The following is a 19,601-nucleotide window of genomic DNA, read 5'->3' on the forward strand; positions in this document are numbered from 1 at the left end:
ATGAATGATTATTGATTAGTTGATTACTGAAACCAAAATACAAAAATCGAAACAATAGAAAGCAGTAAATGAAAACATTTTAACACTCATCTTTTCTTTTCTCTAATATATGTAAACAATGATAGTGCTCCCCCCCCCCCCCCCCCCCAGTATCAGCCTATACAGTCTATGGTATCAGCCTACTCCCCTTGCATTTAGTAATGCCAAATACAAAAACAACCAACATGTTTTTTCCCCCTGCTCTTTATGTTTTGTGCCATTTCAATTCCTGTTATTGTTAATTTATCACATTAATGAGGAATGCTGGAATTATGTTCTTTGCATGTTTACAATACATCTTTCAGTTAAAACATCTTTTTCATCTGTACCCCTCAGCTGTTCACATTGCATTATTCATCTAAAAGCATATATTTCTAAAATCAATCCTATTTTCAGGTTCAGCATATTACCAACACAGGAACGAGAAGCAATCACTTAAAACATGTGGGGAACATAATTTATTAAGAGTAACCTCTAGTCTAGAACACTTTTTAATTCGACTCACGGCCTGTATCACATACCTTACTTCCACATATCAAATTTTAGCACCTGTCTTGCTTGCACAATTGACAGCAAGAGTTTCCAAAATATATTGTTATGTGGTTGGAGCCGTCATTAAAAATGATGACGATTGATTCCCTTTTTCAATGAGATGTCCCTTGTGTGAAACAATGAAACTTGAAGGAAGACAAGATCACAGGAATCGGATTCCTGCTCCAAACTGGACCCCGTCACATATTCTGTAAAGATAAGAGGGAAACGCGATTCCAATTACATCCAAAATAAACTATTCAGTGATCATAAATTACCAATAGACTCACTGATGCTAGGTTCACCCAAAATGAAAGTGTACAAATTAAAAAAAATAAAGAAAATTAAAAGAAATCCATTCAATAAATGAAAGGAACTAATGTTACATTTCTCAATTGTTGTTTTCATTTACATTTCTCTTGTTTCATGTACAGTGTGTCTGTGGTTTATGTAATGTATGCTGCACACCGTTTATTTCTGTAACACCGTCCCACCAGGGATAATTTGTCTTTGTTTTTTTTGTTTGTTTGGGGAAAACATTTGTAGAGTAAAGTAAAAGGTAGTTCCTGTGAAATTCCCCTTTAAGAAGGATCAAGTTCACTTTTATTATAGAAATGTTTGCATTTCTTAATGTATTCCACCAGATGGAGCCAAAGAGCACCGATTCAACCCACTGCAGTCTGGGCAGTTCATATCAACTTTTCAGTTTACTTACCATTTACACCAATTTACACTATATAAACATTATTAAAGTTTTACTATGTAACTTTTTTTATAAAACAAATCTTAAAATTGTCCTAACTGTTAAATCGCTAAAGTTTTAGAACACCCACTCCGTTATTTTCAGCTTCTGAAGCCTTCTCTTTATATGTTTTCTATGAGCCGTGAGGGGGGGAGAATTTCGCGCCATGATTACGTAATCTGCATCATCTGTATACGTTGTGTATACGTTGCCCAATCACATCGCCGATCATGCACACATGGTACACTACCGGCCAATGCAGCGCATCTTGAAGTGGGGTCGCCATATTTGTAGTCGCCCGTGTGTCTCTTTACTCAAAAGGTAATTCTCGCCTACCAGGCAGGGTGAAATAGTCCGTTTCTCCGGAATGCCTGAACGCACAGGAACCAGGGACCCCTCTAAAGATAGCTCTCGGCGTTGTGGAGGCAGACGCGGGGGTGTGAAGGTACGAAAAACGGGCGAAAGACGCGAACGCGACCGCGGTTTGCTATATGGCTACTGACCACTAGTTGAGAATATTACACAGTATAGCTTTAAATGGTAGCATTAAAATAACAATAATAACAACAACATCATGCATGTTTTTATATACATACATTAATACACATGCACACACAGAGGACATTTTGTGTAAACAAAGTTCACCATTAAATCTAGAATTCACTCAGTAGAGCGCAGACCTGTGCTAAGTAACACAATATTTAAAAGTAATTAATTAAGCATATCTAGTTTTTAATCACGTGAGTTTATTTTTTTGTACCAACCAAGTAATTACCTCAAATGAATAAAAGAAAAAAAAAGAAAAAAGAAAAATCTATGAATATAATATGAATAACTCTAATATATGAATACACTTCTAGTGTATTCATATATTAGAGTTATTCATATTATATTCATAGATTCCTTTGGGGTATTTTTGTCCTTTTTTTATCCTTTGTCTCTATTATTATAATATTTCTGTCAGTTCATAATCATCACAATACTTTGCAACAGCTTTTACAGAAAACAAAATGAAGTAAAGTTAAGCATCCAATATTTTGTCTTCTCCATGTAAAGAAAAACAAACAGCCGTAACCTTTAACTTAAGTATGGGCACAATGGGACTAATAGTATCTAACACTAACTGTCTGTACCTGTCTCCACTCTGGACTCCCATGGGAATGCAGTAGTTCAGTTCTAGACGGGCGATGTTCCCCAGACGCAGCACGATGCCTGCTCCATACGACCAGCGGATACACTCTGCCAGCTTCTGCAGGTGAGCCTGCGGGCCCTCTCCTGGAGGAAGGTAATGACAAACACAAAATAAATATATCAACTAGTAAGACCCCCTAATCGGGAGATAAGCGACCGCCAGGTCACATACACAAACTTTAGAAGGCAACCGTAGCCAATCAGGAGGGAATATGGGAAATGGGACAGATCCATGTTGATGACATGACTTTAGAGATACTGTGTACTGCTTTGCGTGATTTTAGGCCAAAATCTGTAGGAGCAGTGTCCAAAAATGTGTTTAGCAAAAATCTGCTTCATGGTGGCACTAGAAGAGGGCCATGTGAGGAATCAGGGCTGGAGGTTGTGGTTTGCCAGCCAAGGAGTGTGTGTGCAAAGTTTGGCATGGATAGGGGCAACAGTGGCGGAGATATGAGTAGGGCCAAAAGTGTGACGTAATGTGACGTGACGGACAGACAGACAGACGGAGGGAGGGATTGCCGGTGGAGCTTGTCATTTATTAGGTTGATGGGTCGCAATAACCCATCAACCTAATAAAAGAAGTGAACACATTAACTAAGGTAGGTATAGCATACTTCCTACTGCCTAGTGCCTACTAAAACTTTAACCACTGCTGCTACACTGGAATACAGCAGCCAGGTAGGCTACATTACAATTTTGTCCTACTTTAGAAATGAACACTAATTTTACTTGCACGATATTTAGCAGCAAGCTTTCTATACTCGTAGCCTTCAATACAGTCTAATATATGTTTTGCAATGTAATGTTACACTCACGTGAATCCTGTTTGCTCTTTTAACTCATTTACGTTTATTTATTTATCATTTTCTGCCAGCAGTTTTCCCACTAACCTTTAAACAATTATAGAATAATATTGCGTCGATCCAATCCGGCCATCTTTTGATGGTCTCATGGAATCAGGGGTAAAAATGTGTCCAGTTTCGAGAATCCCATTTAAAGTTAGATTGTATTGAATGCAGGCTGCTCCAGAGCAGTGTTTACTGGTGCTATAGATCCTGCGAGAGTGTGTTGCTGGGACAGATAAAAGGCGATAATAAAGTTGATTTTCTCCTTTTTTGAGTCGCTGAAAAAAGCCACTTTAGTATGACAATTTTGCTAATATTATGTGGCTTGTGATGATCGGGTCCAATATTTAGTTCAGTGACCATGGAGATAATAGTTCAGAAGCTGTGTTCACGTTAGCTCTCTCATTGTAAATGAATAGACTCCAAACATGCTTCCGCCTCCAAAAAAGGTATCCACCTACGTTACACAGAAACGGGAAGTACGGGTCTGTTGCGCCCTCTTGCCATCACCCTCTTGGGTGCAGTCTCAGAGAAGCCAGGAACTAAGTGTGACCCCATAATGGACTCTTGTCAATCTATAGTGGCGTTTCCATAAACTTATTCGAATTAGGGAAGCGTATTATCAGAAATACGCATTAAGACAAAGCGAATTTAGCATGTTTCCATTTGCGGGTGTCATTCGAATTAGCGACGTCGCAAGAGTTGATCGGGCTGATTTTTATCAGACCGAACCTGAGCACTGCACCGTCTGCACATCTGACTGCTGTGACTCGGTCGCTGTCTAGTAGTGGGAAGAAGGTGTTATCATCATCATGGCCCCAAATAACTTTTAAATACAATTGGCGACGAGTCTCTTACGAAATTGGCAAGAGTTCCTCTCAATACATAAAGCTACCGGTTCACCGGGAAAACCGCGGTCACGTCGCTGCAGTTGCACAGTGCAAGTTTTAGCGTCCTCTGGAAGGTCAGGTGGCCGATCTGCAAGCTCTCAACGCGGCGCGGAGACGTGGATGCGAGCTGCTGCTGTGCCTGTGAGCTTGTAGATTGGGCACGTCAGGCACGCAACACCGTGGGATGAGGAAGGGTTCGCTCGCCACCGATGGCTTGAGGTGAAAACGGGAGGAATTTACACATGGTCCGTGTCACTCCGTGTGTAACAAACAACAGGTTTGTTTTGTGGGCTAACGCTATACCATGGACAAAGCGGCAGGGGATGAGGAAATGGACCTAGAACGTCATCATCTATTCGCATGTATTGTCTGACCCGTTTCCATTCACTTAAGCGCATTTAGTTTATTCGATAAAGGCTCAAAATCCTCCTCCTCCAAGCGGATAACTTTTTTTGCGGATAATGAAAGTTTATTCGCATTTTGAAGTGTTTCCATAAAAACATTTTGCGATTAAGCCGTTAATGCGCAAAAAGTGGCTTTATGGAAACGCCACTTATGTCTCTGGGGGTCTGGCCAAAGTAAAGACTCGTCATATCTCGTCATCTGCTGCAGTAAATGAGTTAATGGGTATTACAATTTCAGAGTGATTCTGATACCTACCGTAGTTGAGGTTGCACAGATTCCCGGCATTGAGGAAGAAGTGTGTTCTGAAGAGGTCACCAAAGCCCCCCCGTCCTGGTCTGAAGGGAAGAGGGGTGTAGAGGTGTAGACCCCCAGCCCAGTAAGCCTCTCCTCCCAGGTAGTCACCTGCCAGACCAGTAATACCAGCAGAGAACACACAGGTCAGTATTGTGCTGCTGTAGGGACTACAATATAAAATCCCCAAGGTAGCCTGGAATCCAGAATGATTTGCTCTGTTCGGCAGATCTTGTTTTTTTCTTCACTTTGCTTCTCAGTCTGGCCAGGGTCCTTATTCGACTTGTATTTCCAAACGACGTTGGCAAGCCCGGAAGTAACTCAAGTTTTACATTGGAAGCCACTGGTCAACCCCCCGCCCCCCCTTCCACAGATCAAATAGAAGATCCTTCGTGCCCGTCCCGCCCCTTGGAAATAGGATCTTTAACAGACTGTGTAGCAAAGTGAGAAAAGTTTGACCGAACTGAGCGAATCAGTCTGGATCTCAGGCTACAGCGAGGCGTGTGCTTGTAGATCTGCTATTTGCAGACAAAACATAAAAAAATAAATAAAAAGAAACGTTTAACGTTTTTGGAAAATGTGCCCAAAATAAGGACGTGGGTAAACTATTCAATCACTGTCTCAGTGAAGCAGACTTCTGTGTAGAAGAGTGCTGACCAACAAAGTTTTTCTTATTTGGTATCAGATACATTAGCTGGAGGGTTTGGACCTGTGTAATAAATACAACAAAGCCAAAGAAATGTCTCACCATCGCTCTGTGGGCCCATACTGTACATACTGAACCCTCTAATGCTGGTAGGACCCCCAAGATAGAACCTACAGTAGCACGCGCAGTCACGCAGTCACGCACGCACACACGCACACACACACACACACACACACACACACACACACACACACACACACACACACACACACACACACACACACACACAAAGAGAGACACTTGTCATGTAAGCACAGAAATAGACACACATCATCGCACACACACAGACACGCACACACACAAACACATACACACACACACACGTTTATAGCTCACCCCTTTTCTCCCAATGTAGTTATGACACTAGCACATGCTACATGCACATAATGTAGTTCAACAACCCTGTTAGCAGTAGCTAACAGGGGGTGTACTGACAACCCTGTAGGAAATGCTAGTGTGTGTGTGTGTGTGTGTGTGTGTGTGTGTGTGTGTGTGTGTGTGTGTGTGAATTCAGTAGTGCTATGTTACTATGTACCTGTCTGCTATGCTCGTTGGCTTTTCACCGATCGGCAACAGCACCCCTCCCCACATAGAGGCAGACAAGACCTGAGAGATGAAGGAAAAATCAATAATCAGCAGCAGAAAAACAGTAGAAAACTGAGAAAGAGAGAGTGTAGGAGAGTCAGTCTCAGAGGGAGACTGTAGGGGAGACAAACGTCAGGAAGACTGTGTAGCTACAGACAGTGGGAGAGATGAGAGTGTGTTGGAGATGCAGTCTGAGTGGGAGACTATGACCCTATCTTGCGCTCCGCCTTACCCCTTATCATTGTTGCAATGTTTTACTATTTTGAAAAACATCTTAAAATAGTTCAAATAGCCAATCTATAATTTCACAACGCGTCGATGTAGATCGGCTAGTTGAACTATTTTAAAATGTTTTACAAAATAGCACAAATGTTTAGGCATTAGGCGCACAAAATAGGGCCCTGCCTCTCATACACCTTCTCCCTAGATGTGAGGAAGACAGTGTAGGAGAGACAAACTCAGAGGGAGACTGTGTAGGAGAGACAGACAGGAAGACAATACAGAAAAGAGACAATTGGTAAGCTTGAAAGGAAATAATGTAATTTCAGTTGGTTACAGAAACACTGGTCTAAACTATATTCAATGTAATTGAGGATACCGGTAATTAACAGAATATAATTACATTTAACTAAACTGAACATATTATAACTTATAACATTATTATGGAGTATCTCACCGAGTCCCAGAACAAACTTTTGTTGAGTTGGATCTCAAAGTCCTCCTTCACGAAACTGGCATCGCCCCCGGTGTAACCAGCCAACTCCTACACAGCACACAATATAACACAAGATAAACATGACACAATACAATATCACTTAACACAACCAAACAATACACTATGATTTAGCTATATGTTACAGAGTTGTAAACAAATACAATCCTAAAGACACCCATCCCTACTAATTGGTACTGTTTTTCTTTGTGTCAGTGAACACAAATAGTATTATGGCTAGTAAACTAACCTGATGGATCTTTAGCAGGCCCCCGTTCCTGGGCAGAATGGACGAGTTTCTGGAGTCAATAACCATAGAATGCTAGGAGAAGATAATTTGAAAATTCAACACATACTGTTCAACACATAACATTTCTACTTGTTAGTCATCTTTTAACAGTAACAATATTGGTATATATTCACTAATGAAACTAACAAACATGTCATTGTGCTGCTACTGATACAAATTATGTTAATGTTTTCACCCCTTCCTATTAAACTAAACCAAATGCACCTAGACTCTAGAGGTGTGCTTAGTTAAAGCCACTCAAAGTGCCATGTTGATTCACTCGACACCCTGCTGTACAAGGTTCAACAGCAAATGAATTACTTTTTAAAATCACTTGAAAATCAGGCAGGCAGACCCACAGCAATACAGTACAGTACCGAGAGTGAGGACTTGAGAGAGTGACCGCTCTCCTCCCGGACAGCGAAGGATGCTGTACGAGCCAGACAGCCCAGTTCTCTCCACACACCCTCCCACTTCAACGTCTGACTGGTTTTCCACAGTGGGAACTGGTGGAACAGAAATTAAAATAAACGTAGTGCAAGAGGAGAGGCGAGGAGTGGAGTGCATTGTAGCGTCATTACTTAAATGAAAATACCGGTGGTCTAGCATGTTTAGCCCATTGAATGTGACTCGCAATTTAATTGACATTACTGATGACCCTTTACCAAAGCATTCTATGGTGGTTTGTTTGATTTTCAAGGAAGCTATTGGATTCAGTTTGTGTCATACACTATTAAAATCAATTTGCAGGGAATTAAAACATGCTTGAGACAGTTAATCAAATCATAGATATGAATGCATGGCTACGTTTTGTTAAAGTTGTTAAAAATATCCTTGGAGAAACACATATCTGTATGGCCAACGTTAATTCACTTTAAGTGGTCGTTTAATACGTTTGTGAAAGAGAGGCAAGAGTAAAACAGCAGATTATACAAAAGGTGAACAACCAGTATCATGGATGGAGGAAAGTATTTACAGTAATTTCTGTGGAGACACCTCGATCTGTCTCTCTCAGGGAACTCCATGGAAACTGGCCTGTGACTTTGTACAAGTTGATTGAGAAGCTGTTACAGTGGAACAGAAAATACAATGTTACCAGAGAAAAGCATTTCCTTCATATCACTGTAAAAGTAAACTTTTAATGCTTTTAGAAAAGCAGCTTAAAATTCAGGTGAATTACTTTTGGAGAACTACCCTTACTCTACACATGCATACATGAAAGGTTAAGTGTATAGCACATATATGCACATTTCTAAAGTGACAATTTAAGGACTTTTTAATACATCTAAAATGACAAATTAAACATTGGCCAAATTGTCAAATATTAGAGGCAGAAATTGTGAAAATAGCCTGCTATTTTCACAATAGAACCGTGTTTTACAATATGTAATGCCTCAACTCTTAGTGCTCGTCAGGGTGGGGTCCCCCCAGTTAAAATATGATTATTTTGGGGGTCGCGGCCTGAAAAGGTTGAGAACCACTGTGCAAGAGGACCTATAATAAAGTACAAGTTGTGGTGGAGTAGTCAAGCCTTACTTGCGCTCGAAGTTTCCAGGTTGGGGTTTGAAGAAAGACAAACCATAAGACGTCTCTTTGGTTCCATAAGAGAATTGGAAAGTGAGTTTCTCTGCACGTCCAAACATGTTTGGGAGCTTCAACCCTAGTACCTGTAAATGTGAAAGGAAACCCTTTCCTCAATATTTATCTATTTCAATAAAGATTCTAGAGACAAAATACTGTCCACTCCAGCATTAGAAGGACAATATCAGTCACCAGAACTAGAGACATGTATTTTTAATGAGTCTAACATTGTTAGGCATATAGGGAGGGGGAATATTATAAAATATCTAAATATTGAATCAAGCAACTTAAAATCTGTCAGAGCATAATGTTAAAAGGTGCTCACCGCATTGGCGAAACTGTTCTCTACCGACCCGGGAACTACTATATATTTTTCAATAAAGAAGTGTTTTACTCCAGCTTGTCCCGGAATCTCCTCGTTTCCTGCTGTTGTGCAGTAGCGCTCATGTGGGGAGACAAGGAAATGCACTGAGATTCCGGGACAACCTGGATTAAATTACTTATTTATTGAAAAATATGGACTGACAGTGACACATCCTTAGTAGTTAGTTGCTGGGTCGGTAGAGAACAGTTTCGCCAATGCGGTGAGCACCTCATATATTGCATTTGTGCATGTTTGGGGCAGCTAGAGGAAAAAGGGGCCAACACCCCATAGTTGTGGTTGAGGTTCCTGAAGTAGCATTTTATCATGTGTCTTACATAGAATACTCTCTGCCTTAAACTGAATCAACTAAATTAAAAGAGAAGACCAGTATTCCATCACTAACTTCAGAGCAAACAGAGGCGTTTCTGATGGTTTGTGTCTGTATAGCAGTACTGACTACTGAGTGATCATGCTTCCTTCCTATGTGATAGGTGAGGTCTGTATACAGTAGCAGGTGTAATGGTACTGACCATGCTTCCTTCATTGTTTCCGACCATGGTGTTGTAGCTGCCGGTCATCCGCCTCAACTCTGTCACCTCAAACGTGACATCTAGACCGTTGGGAAGAGCGTCCGCACCTACAGGGACAAAGGTTCTGGCTTATTTCTGGATCTCTAAATGCAACAAAGGGATTAATTTTATTATATGAATACTATAACTATTTCTATATTGTGTTTTTATCTGAACATAATATGTTTTAGTCTCATGTAGTCAGACGATCACCAGAGATCTCCGCCTACTGAACAATGGCTTAGACGCTGGAGCAAATCAGTGGTAACAAACCTACGTCCACTGCTTTGAAAACCAATCTTGATACCATCATAATACTAGTAAGACGCCTCAGGGCGACAAGCAACCTCGCCCTTTAGGGCCATGTCTTGGCCGTCTAGCCAGTGATGTATACCAGTTACCCATATATGGAGTCTCTTGGTACCTGTACTGTATATGGAGATATGCTGAAACCCCCAACGTGCTTACTCAATTATTCGTTAATCTATGACGTCTATCACATCTGACATCATACATACAGTACAATCCCTTTTATGCCCATACATGGAGATCTCTGTCTGAACCAGCCACACAGATATGGGCTGTCTTCCTCCATATACGGGCCTTCCCAATTTTCCCATATGAAGTCCTGTTAGATATGGGCTTAATATTGTTGACATCAGGGATCTCCAAGTATGGGCATAAAATGGATTCTGTTAGTGGTTCCCATGACATCACAGTGATGTCAAAGCGTGATGTCAGAGCGACAAACCCATAGACCGTAAAAAAGTGAACACGTCCAGACAGACAGTCAGCATGTGCCGTTTCACATACTAAACTGTGAAGGATAATGAAGGACCCTAAAAAAGTATTTCTATTGTATCTGACTCTGGTGCTGTTATTCTTTAAATCTCTGAATAGTTTCAACACAGTTTTAGCCCATTCACTGTATTTAGAACCCCTGACATATCAGCACCTCATCATCTATCAGTGACGCCGGGGTACTAAGTACTATGTTCTAATCTAATGTAAACCATGATGTATGTGACAGTACCTTGTGAGGTGTCGATGACAACTTCTACTTTTCTGAAGATGCCAAGACGTAGCAGCTTCTGTCTGGCTTCATGGGATGTCTTCATGACCTAATGACACATGAGAACCACATATTAGGAACGCTGAAAAAGCGGTGAACTTTTCAAGAATTTAGAAAGATTCCCCTCCCTGTTTTAGTTCAAATGTACTGCAAAGCAAATTTCCCCTTGTAACAAATAATGTATTTTTAGGATTAAGAAAGGCAAGTCATTAAAAATTAGCAGAAAGGTTTACATCCGACAGCAACTTCTTCAACGAATACCCACGTCAATTAAGTTTTTTGCTCGGAAGACTCCAGCGATTTCATAGGTTAACAGGTCATCCTTGGTTTTCGATAGGCCGTCTATATGTACACGCTGAACCACAACCTGAAAAACAAATTAGGCAGCAACAAATGAGCAGAGTTGTGTTTCTCAAAAGCATTGTCTAACTATCGTCACAGGTTTTGTTAGGAATGTTAGATTTGGTGTTTGGTTGGTTCAAGGCACTTCCAAAACTGAGGAGTGTTGTCTACTAACTTTGTTTGTTCTTTATTTATGGATAGATATGTGATTTGATATGATATACTGTATGCAGGGGCATCACAACAAGGGGGGGGGGGGGGAGTGGGACTGAGTTACTAGGGCCCAAGGTGGAGGGGCCTTCATTATTTTATACTTTAGCTATTGAAAGGGTTAGCAGATATACAAGCTTGAGTGCCGCGCTGTGAGCTTGTATACTGTATCTGCTATCTTTCAATAGTTAAAGCACAAAATAATGTGTAATAATAATGCGTTCCCAGTTCATGGGGGGCCCGCATAGAATCCTTGTACCCAGGGCCCAGAATTTGGTGCGACACCCCTGACTGTATGATAAGAAAATAATATGGACTCAACTGGGCTCAACTATTTTAAATAATAGCTGGATGGCTGCCTGCATAACATGGCAAATTCTTACATTCTTGTTTTCCAGAACCTCTTGCTTTGACTCCTGTTCCATCTCTGGTGCCTCGATGTCATCGGCTTGAACACCCAGCTCAGGCCCTCGCATGGGCAAAGGGTCTAGGCTCTGTAACACAGATACTTACTTAAGTTTCCATGTTACCATGTTATTCCCATAACATACAACATATTATTCATATTACAGAAGTGTTGAGGAAGGCCTCTCAGCTTCCACTTTCTGCAGACTGACGATATGGCTACCAAGATAACTGTCCGCCACAAAGTATCAGACACTGGATGGATGCATTATCTGCTGCAACGTTCCTTTTCCCACTAGCTAGCTACTGTAACTCAAGAGCCCAAAATGTATTCTGCATCATAGATAGATAGATGCTTTATTTGTCCTTGCGGAAATTCTTTTTGCACTAAGCAGTCATCAGGACACAAAATCACAACACATAACACATAACACACAACACAATACATGAATGACAAGACAGTTCACTGACAACATGATACAAAACAGGCTACCAGTCATAACATTTTATGTGCGGAACTGAGCTGGGGCTTGTTTGTTCAGAAGCCCTATACAAGTCAAGTGGGGACAAATGTCCTCGAGGCCCTTGCCTTCAACCCAGGTACTGTGTACCGTCGTCCTGAGGGCATAAGGTTATATTGACTGTTCTTCTTGTATTGGTCAGGTTTATTATTATCTTATGGTGTGCCTATAGCTTATTATACCATGTAAGTTTAAATCTGTGATTGATTGATTTATTCTTTCATCATGAACCATTCATTTGTTTTCATTTTTACTTTTTCATTATTCATATAGGCCTATTTGTCCAAATACATCCTGTGCACAACATCCCCACATTTCCTTTCCCATTTTCACCTCTGAATATTGTCTTTTGCACTACGTAAGAGTAAGACTCTATGTGTCTATGGCATAAAAAAGCAACATTGTAGTTATTACAGAATATTTAAAAAATAATGCCAATATCCCATTATTACAATTTGGACCTACAACGGATTTGATTTTGCTTGCCCACAATCAAACCACACAATAAATTGAACAAACTAAAAAAGTACCAAAAGTAAATTCACAAGGAAAGAAAAAGAAACAGACAGTTTAGGTGCACTGATGTCTGAGTGGATATGAATCAATTGCACTTTTTATTGTATTACAAGCAGATAGATAAGAATCTATATTCATAACTTGAAGATATGACTCAGTTTTGAGGATTATGATGATGACCTAGCCCCATATAGAACCTCACCCGTCGCTGCGTCCTGTTGTGCTCCGAGATGAGGTCCTAGAAAGGTGGCCACCGGAATCTTGCGACAGCCTCCACATCACAGTTGGAAAACACACAAAACGAATTTTTTTCCAAAAAGTAACGGCAGTTCCGAGCTCCCAGACTGTAAAAACCTAACCTCGGTGCATAAAACTTGAACCGCGGCATGAAACAACCCCTTAAAATCGCTAGTTTTGTCAGCCGGTAATGTTTACAAGCCTGGAAGTTGCAGCCGGAATGGCAGCATTAGCGGCCCCTCTGGTCGAACGTAGCCCCAACCGTCGCTGCATTCGAACAGACATTCGACCAGAGGGGCCGCTAATGCTACCATTCCGGCTGCAACTTCCAGGCTTGTAAACATTACCGGCTGACAAAACTAGCGATTTTAAGGGGTTGTTTCATGCCGCGGTTCAAGTTTTATGCACCGAGGTTAGGTTTTTACAGTCTGGGAGCTCGGAACTGCCGTTACTTTTTGGACAAAATTTCGTTTTGTGTGTTTTCCAACTGTGATGTGGAGGCTGTCGCAAGATTCCGGTGGCCACCTTTCTAGGACCTCATCTCGGAGCACAACAGGACGCAGCGACGGGTGAGGTTCTATATGGGGCTAATGATGACCGTGCTCGTCATAGGGCCTGTGTGAAGGTTTGACAGCAGTAACATTAGCCGTGAACACACATAACTGTAATATAGGTCAAGCGTGCATGTAATACATGTGACGTAAATGTGCTTACCCTTGCATGGACGGTACCCATTCTTAGCGCTAGAGCACGACGCCCTGTGAAATATACCAGATATATGTGTTTTATTGGAGAACTTAAATCAAATATACAAGTCCGTTGGACGAGGGCAGTTTATATTTGCAGACGGGTGCCGCCATGACACTTCTTAACCACGCCTCTTTTTCCCTAGGATTTCCCTTTTTTTTCCCTTCTTCTTCTTCTTCTTCTCCTCCTCCTCCTTCTTCTGTTTCTTCTCCTGGGCCACCTACTGTCCCGGAGTGCATATTTGCAAGGCTTTACAGTTTACAAATACTTCAGTGGTTCTTCACTATGGTTCTTCATCTCAAACGAACGAACCTTTTAATTTCAAGGAGTAGGATCCCCATAACTCAAGCAATTTAAGTGCCTCAGTTAGCTCTGTTTGGAACCCCCTCAAGGAACCCAGGCTCCCACACACTGAACCACTGTCTGCATTACTTCAAAATAACAATTGAGAAGAACTTCTCTTACATTGTATCTCCTTCCCTTTAGTATGTAACTCTTCAATGTAGACCTATCATAAATTACTATACAGTACAGAGTTGAATATAATCCTGTATGTCCAAATCATAATCCACAAAATCTCCTCTCTTCGGAATCGGCCCACACTTAAAAGGCAATAAGGTTCGACTGTATAGGGCCTAGGCTAATATGGTGTCTGTTGGGTTCATGATGTGAAATATCGGTATTTTAAGTAGGCTATATTGCACAGGCTAAATATCTTTGCTCACTGTATTTTTATATCATATTTTTACTGTACTTTTGTATTTATTGTCCATGCAAATAGTTTTTGCAAATAGGGTTGTGAGGTCAGGTGCCTCTCACAATGCCTTAGTTATAGGAATTAGATTCATGTGAGGGGTGTAATGTGCAAACATTTACCCATGATTTTACAGACAAGAGCCCAAACTGCTTAGTTCATACATATTGTACTGATCATATGTAAATGTAATAAAAAATGTTTATAATTGTATAAATACAGATAATATACATTTATTTTTGATAACATATACAAAAATGTCACACACTGTGTCACACAAATGCACAATAAATAATGGGAACACAGCAACATTTCAGTCTATTCACAGTCCTTCACATCTTCATCATATCATTATTATGATAACATTACAAACAAACAGGACATTTAAGATTGTAAATAAGTGGCTGAACTTCTCTTTAGGCCTTTTCTCCTGCAAGAAAAGAGAGACAGAAAATGACATTCCTCCTGTGGTGATCGAGCACCTGCTGTACCATGCATCAATATTACAACAGGTGCTAACATCTGGAAAAGTTGAGAAGAAAAAAGACATGTCCATACGCACGCCTCTCTTTTGAATGTCTCCCGGGATATCCTGTCTTCATCTGCACCTTCGGGACACGTATTCATGTTTATATCTGCTATCCCCAGTGTGGTTAACGCTGCAGCACAGGAAATTACATAGTTAGTGTTGGAATTGATCCATTGTGTCTTCATACTGTTTTTGGAGCTGTGTGGAACACAAGCTCCCCTATACGTGGCCGTGTGTGTAGGTATGTGGGTATGTGGGTGGGTCTGTGGGTCTGTATGTAGCCTGTATGTAGTAACCCTGGGTGACCAGAGAGGTGCTGTTGAGTCTAGCCTGCCCTGAGCATCAACTGCAATACACACACACACACACACACACACACACACACACACACACACACACACACACACACACACACACAGCTCCACTTCGAACAGAGGTTCGATTTTTAACCACTTAGCGCCTTAGCAGAGTCCCTCAGGGCTCTATAGTGTATTTTCTGTTTTCTGTTATGGTAGGGAAAGCTTTCACTGAAAATAGCCAATCAACAAGCTCACAATGCGTCACAGCACGATGTGTTGTGAGCTTATTGATCTGCTATTTTCTGTGAAAGCTTTCCCTACAATACAGATGCTGGGGTATTGCTGGGGTTTAAGTAGTTCATTCACTATGTAGACATTGGAAAATGAACACTAAGGCAGCATGAGTGACTACGTTGGACTAGACATATTTCTCTTTTTTTAAAAGCCTTCTACAAGAAGGTTGACTATCATGTTGGATACAGTATGGGAGTACCATTTTGAAGTTATTTTACTTTCTTAATAATAAGAAATAATAATAAGTTATATTTCTACTCAACTATCTCAGAGGCAAATACTTTCTTCACTTTCTTTCGTTCATGCATTACTGATTTCTTTGAAAAAGCATTACTGACAATAATCATTCATAATAATTACAACAATAACAATGACATTCTTTTCTCCGCTTACCTTCCTTGTATTGGACATATGTTATGTATTTTTGCTTTGTAGGGTCCAAGATGCCAAATACAGAGTCCAGGTTGGACTCATCAAAGAGACAGGGTGCGTCCACAGGTTTCTGTTTAGATGCTTCCATCAGTTCCAACTGGTCAATGAGAAACTCTGTAGGATTCTCTGCAAAAAAACAAAACAAAAAAACAATGGTGATAAAGAGTTTCTCTCTCTCTCTCACACACACGCGCGCGCACACACACACGCACACACACACACACACACACACACACACACACACACACACACACACACACACACACACACACACACACACTGCTTGGCTCTCTATCATTGACACCTTATATTAGCAGTAGACTACAATGTTAGCAATATTATTCCTGATGTCTGACTCTCTAACAAACAGAGAATGAAATGAGAAAAACTGAAACTCTTACCTGGTCTATAAAAGAACAGCATGCTCGTTAAATTGTCCACTAGTTCAACAATTTTGTGTTTTTCAAGATACTCAGCAGCTTCTTTTTCTCTTGGCGTTGCCATGTTTGAAATGTAGTTGGTGGTTGCTAGGATACATGTCCCATGCTGTTGGACTTCCGGCTCAGAAATTCAAAATAAGAGACTCTTATAAATTACATGGATTTTCTCTAGCGTCTATATTACTAGGCAGATGTTGGTAAAAGCCCATGTAATTATAACTAACCTATTGAGAGATGTTTACTTAATATCCATTTATTTAATGATGTAGCTAGGCTAGATACATAAATTCACGGTTGGGAGACTATTAGCCTATCTCACTGTTCTGTTGGAAGACATGTTGACACTGACCCCTATATTCACTGTTAACAGACTGTAGCCTACATACTGTATCATGTATTCATTGGTGATAGATATTCATATATTCACTAAAACCACTACACAATGTCTACTGTCATTTTATTCTTACTGTAGCTCTGTTCTTGACTCGTACTCTGTAGCTCTCCTGTGTTTCACTCTTTCTGCTGTTGCTGCTGTGACAACTATATTTCCCCCAGGATCAATAAAGGTGTATCTTATTTTATAGACAAATATCTGTATGGGGCAGTGAAAATCATATACCTTTGGGCCATTGCAGCCAAAGTAAGCCAATTAGTGAAGCACCTTGTCTGCTGCATTACAGTAGGCTGTTAACACAGTATTTCGACTAACTATTACCCAACTTATTTTAATGTGTTCTATCCAGCCAAGTGTCCCTTGGGTTTCAAGCAACAGTGTAAGCAGGACCTACACTGTAGCCAGTGTAGGTCCCTAATCTGTTGCAGTACAAGACCTCGCATACCTCAAAATCTACTGCCTGAACCTGTCATTCTTGAAACTGTGTTCTGCTTGAAAAGTTAATTTTCTCCCAAACCAGTTGGGTTTCTGCCACCTCCTGAACCCATGTCAGCCAAATGTACCTGTCAACTGCTTCATAAGGCTGGTTGTTTGAAAAAATTGGCATAGGAAATTAAGACAACACAAACAACATGTTTATCAAGTATTTACTTCTGTACAAAATGTACCTACTTGAATACTCTCACAAAATTGAATACTCTCGCACAAAATAACATCTAGGCTCATTTTCCTACTTACTGGACAGTCATTTGGGATCATTATAAGTAGGAAAATGAGCCTAGATGTTAATTAGTGTAGAGTTGTCCGTTAAAGCACAGGTACACACAAATATCAGTTGCACAACCCTGTGCCAGAGCGTCCCAGAAAGAAAAGTGTTTACACCGCAACCTTTCCTTTGGATTTAAAATGGCTGGGGGGGGGGGGGGGGGTGCCATTGTGAGTGAATGGCTAGTGCAAGTGCACCCACTAAGAACACCAGAGTACATCACAAAGTACACAAAGCCATGAAGAACACAGTACATGGCTGAAAGAGTACACGCTCCCCACAGAGCGTCTTGCCAGACGTCTGACATTGAGCATTAACATGTACAGTAGCCTAATCACCTTGATTCAGTGACCAACACTGAGGTCACATAAAGTCAAAGTCGACTTTGACCTCTTTATTGATGATAAACACATGTAAAATACATACATTGTCATACAATTATCAAGAGGCTAAAACGCACGAAACGTAAAGTCGGTGTCTTATTTCCATGTCCTTTCATGTGTGTGCAAATGATTAATTAGTTCAGTTTAGATCAGTCCGGTTTCTGTTGAGCTAGTTTGAGCTGCTCCATAGCCTCTTCTCTAGCTTTATATCCCAGCAACTCTGTCTTCAACTCTCCTGGCTTTGGTGGGATCTCTGGGATACTCTATTGGACAGGAGGAAAAAGACAGGGCAGATCAGGAATACAGTATGCATGGCGGGACGTTTGCATGCGTTTAAGGATTAAGTTCAGCAAAACAAAGGGAGAAGCGCACACCTAAGTTGGTGAGGTGGTGACCATGCAGGTGAATGGTTAAGAAGAAAGAGGCCGCACAGCTCTTCAGCCACGATGCACAACCTTTAATTTAAACCAACGTTTCGACTGTATCAGTCTTCTTCAGGGTTTACCTACCTTTAAGGATTAAAGATTCCTGAGAACAAATCAGTTTGCTATGTGTACAGAACATCCCATTTTCAGCCAGGTGCTGACACATAACATACAGTACGAGTACGTGTCAACAAACACCTGGAAATGGTTATGTATTTTGTATCATTCCAGAGCTATGGAAGTGTTCATAGTTTTTTTGCAAATATAAGACCTAAAACGTATAGTGGATTTCTAGAACTAGAGGCAGATCCAGTGCCGGCCGGGTGCCCAATCTCACTCAAACCAGTCCGTGCATTTTCACCTACTGGTTCTCGGGTGGAAGAATTGGGCTCTCAAGTCAGTGGAAAACACACGCCCCATCACAACCTCCACCCAATATCCATGGAAATTAAAGGAAAGTGATGAATGTTAGCACTCACCAGATCAGGTAGGTAGTACATATGGACAGCCTGTGCTCCTGCAAACATGGCCATGACACTGGCCCCAAGCATCCTCAGGTAGCGAGGCCAAGACACACCAGCCGGCATCTTAGGAGTAACAGGTTCCTCTCAGCCTAAAAGAGAAGTTATCAACAGACATTTATCCAAAGACCATCAGGCCATCACGGTTCTAGACAGTAAATATGCCAGTATGCCTCTCTGCTCCACCCAGTGAGTGAATGTAAACTGTCATTCAATGTTATATGAGATACATAAAGGTTTCCTGTGTAAATAAGCCGAAAAGCTTACTAGGATCTCCTTTGAGTTGACCGTGTACCAGTGAACTGTACTGTCATGAAACTACTTTTCCTATACAAACTTCTAATATAGTATTCAATTAATCAATCAATGAATCAATGAATCAATGAATCAATCAATCAATTGTAAACCTGTCAGACACAGTGCTACGGTCAAGGTCAACCTCCTCCAGCAGAATGAGTGCAGCACAAATCAAAGTAACAGAAAGAAAGCTACCATAAAAAGGCAATAATTTAACAGTTAAGTTAAAGTTGATTAAACCTGCTTCATCAACACCTCTGTCTGTCTGTCTGGAAAC

At 40.9% G+C, this 19,601-nt stretch overlaps 2 protein-coding genes across 2 annotated transcripts; both read right to left on the bottom strand.

The window, feature by feature from the left end:
* Positions 1-482: 482 nt before the first annotated feature.
* samm50 (SAMM50 sorting and assembly machinery component) lies at positions 483-13,907 on the bottom strand. The gene is made up of 15 exons (XM_080737446.1): positions 13,758-13,907; positions 11,748-11,858; positions 11,078-11,179; positions 10,774-10,861; positions 9,702-9,808; positions 8,763-8,893; positions 8,203-8,290; positions 7,604-7,732; positions 7,188-7,259; positions 6,902-6,988; positions 6,176-6,246; positions 5,683-5,750; positions 4,899-5,045; positions 2,446-2,587; positions 483-779 (listed from the first exon to the last, which is right to left on the bottom strand). The coding sequence occupies exons 1-15, from the start codon at positions 13,776-13,778 to the stop codon at positions 734-736; spliced, it is 1,410 nt and encodes a 469-aa protein (XP_080593572.1). The 5' UTR covers positions 13,779-13,907; the 3' UTR covers positions 483-733.
* A 1,053-nt stretch (positions 13,908-14,960) lies between these two features.
* Positions 14,961-16,602, bottom strand: efcab10 (EF-hand calcium binding domain 10; the record flags this gene model as incomplete). Its single annotated transcript, XM_080737203.1, has 4 exons — positions 14,961-14,974; positions 15,153-15,203; positions 16,060-16,224; positions 16,500-16,602. The coding sequence occupies 4 exons, from the start codon at positions 16,600-16,602 to the stop codon at positions 14,961-14,963; spliced, it is 333 nt and encodes a 110-aa protein (XP_080593329.1).
* Positions 16,603-19,601: the final 2,999 nt, after the last annotated feature.

Source organism: Nannobrachium achirus (assembly GCF_963921795.1).
Source record: "Nannobrachium achirus genome assembly, chromosome: 11".
Lineage (NCBI taxonomy): Eukaryota > Metazoa > Chordata > Actinopteri > Myctophiformes > Myctophidae > Nannobrachium > Nannobrachium achirus.

What these genes read in the sequence shown, in the direction of transcription:
- samm50 (XM_080737446.1), bottom strand. Translation starts at nt 13,778, where the DNA reads ATGGGTACCGTCCATGCAAGG. An exon ending in GCCTGCTAAAGATCCATCAG is followed by an intron (nt 6,989 to 7,187) that starts GTTAGTTTACTA and finishes TGTGCTGTGTAG; the next exon opens with GAGTTGGCTGGTTACACCGG. An exon ending in AAAGTTTGTTCTGGGACTCG is followed by an intron (nt 6,247 to 6,901) that starts GTGAGATACTCC and finishes TTCATCTCTCAG; the next exon opens with GTCTTGTCTGCCTCTATGTG.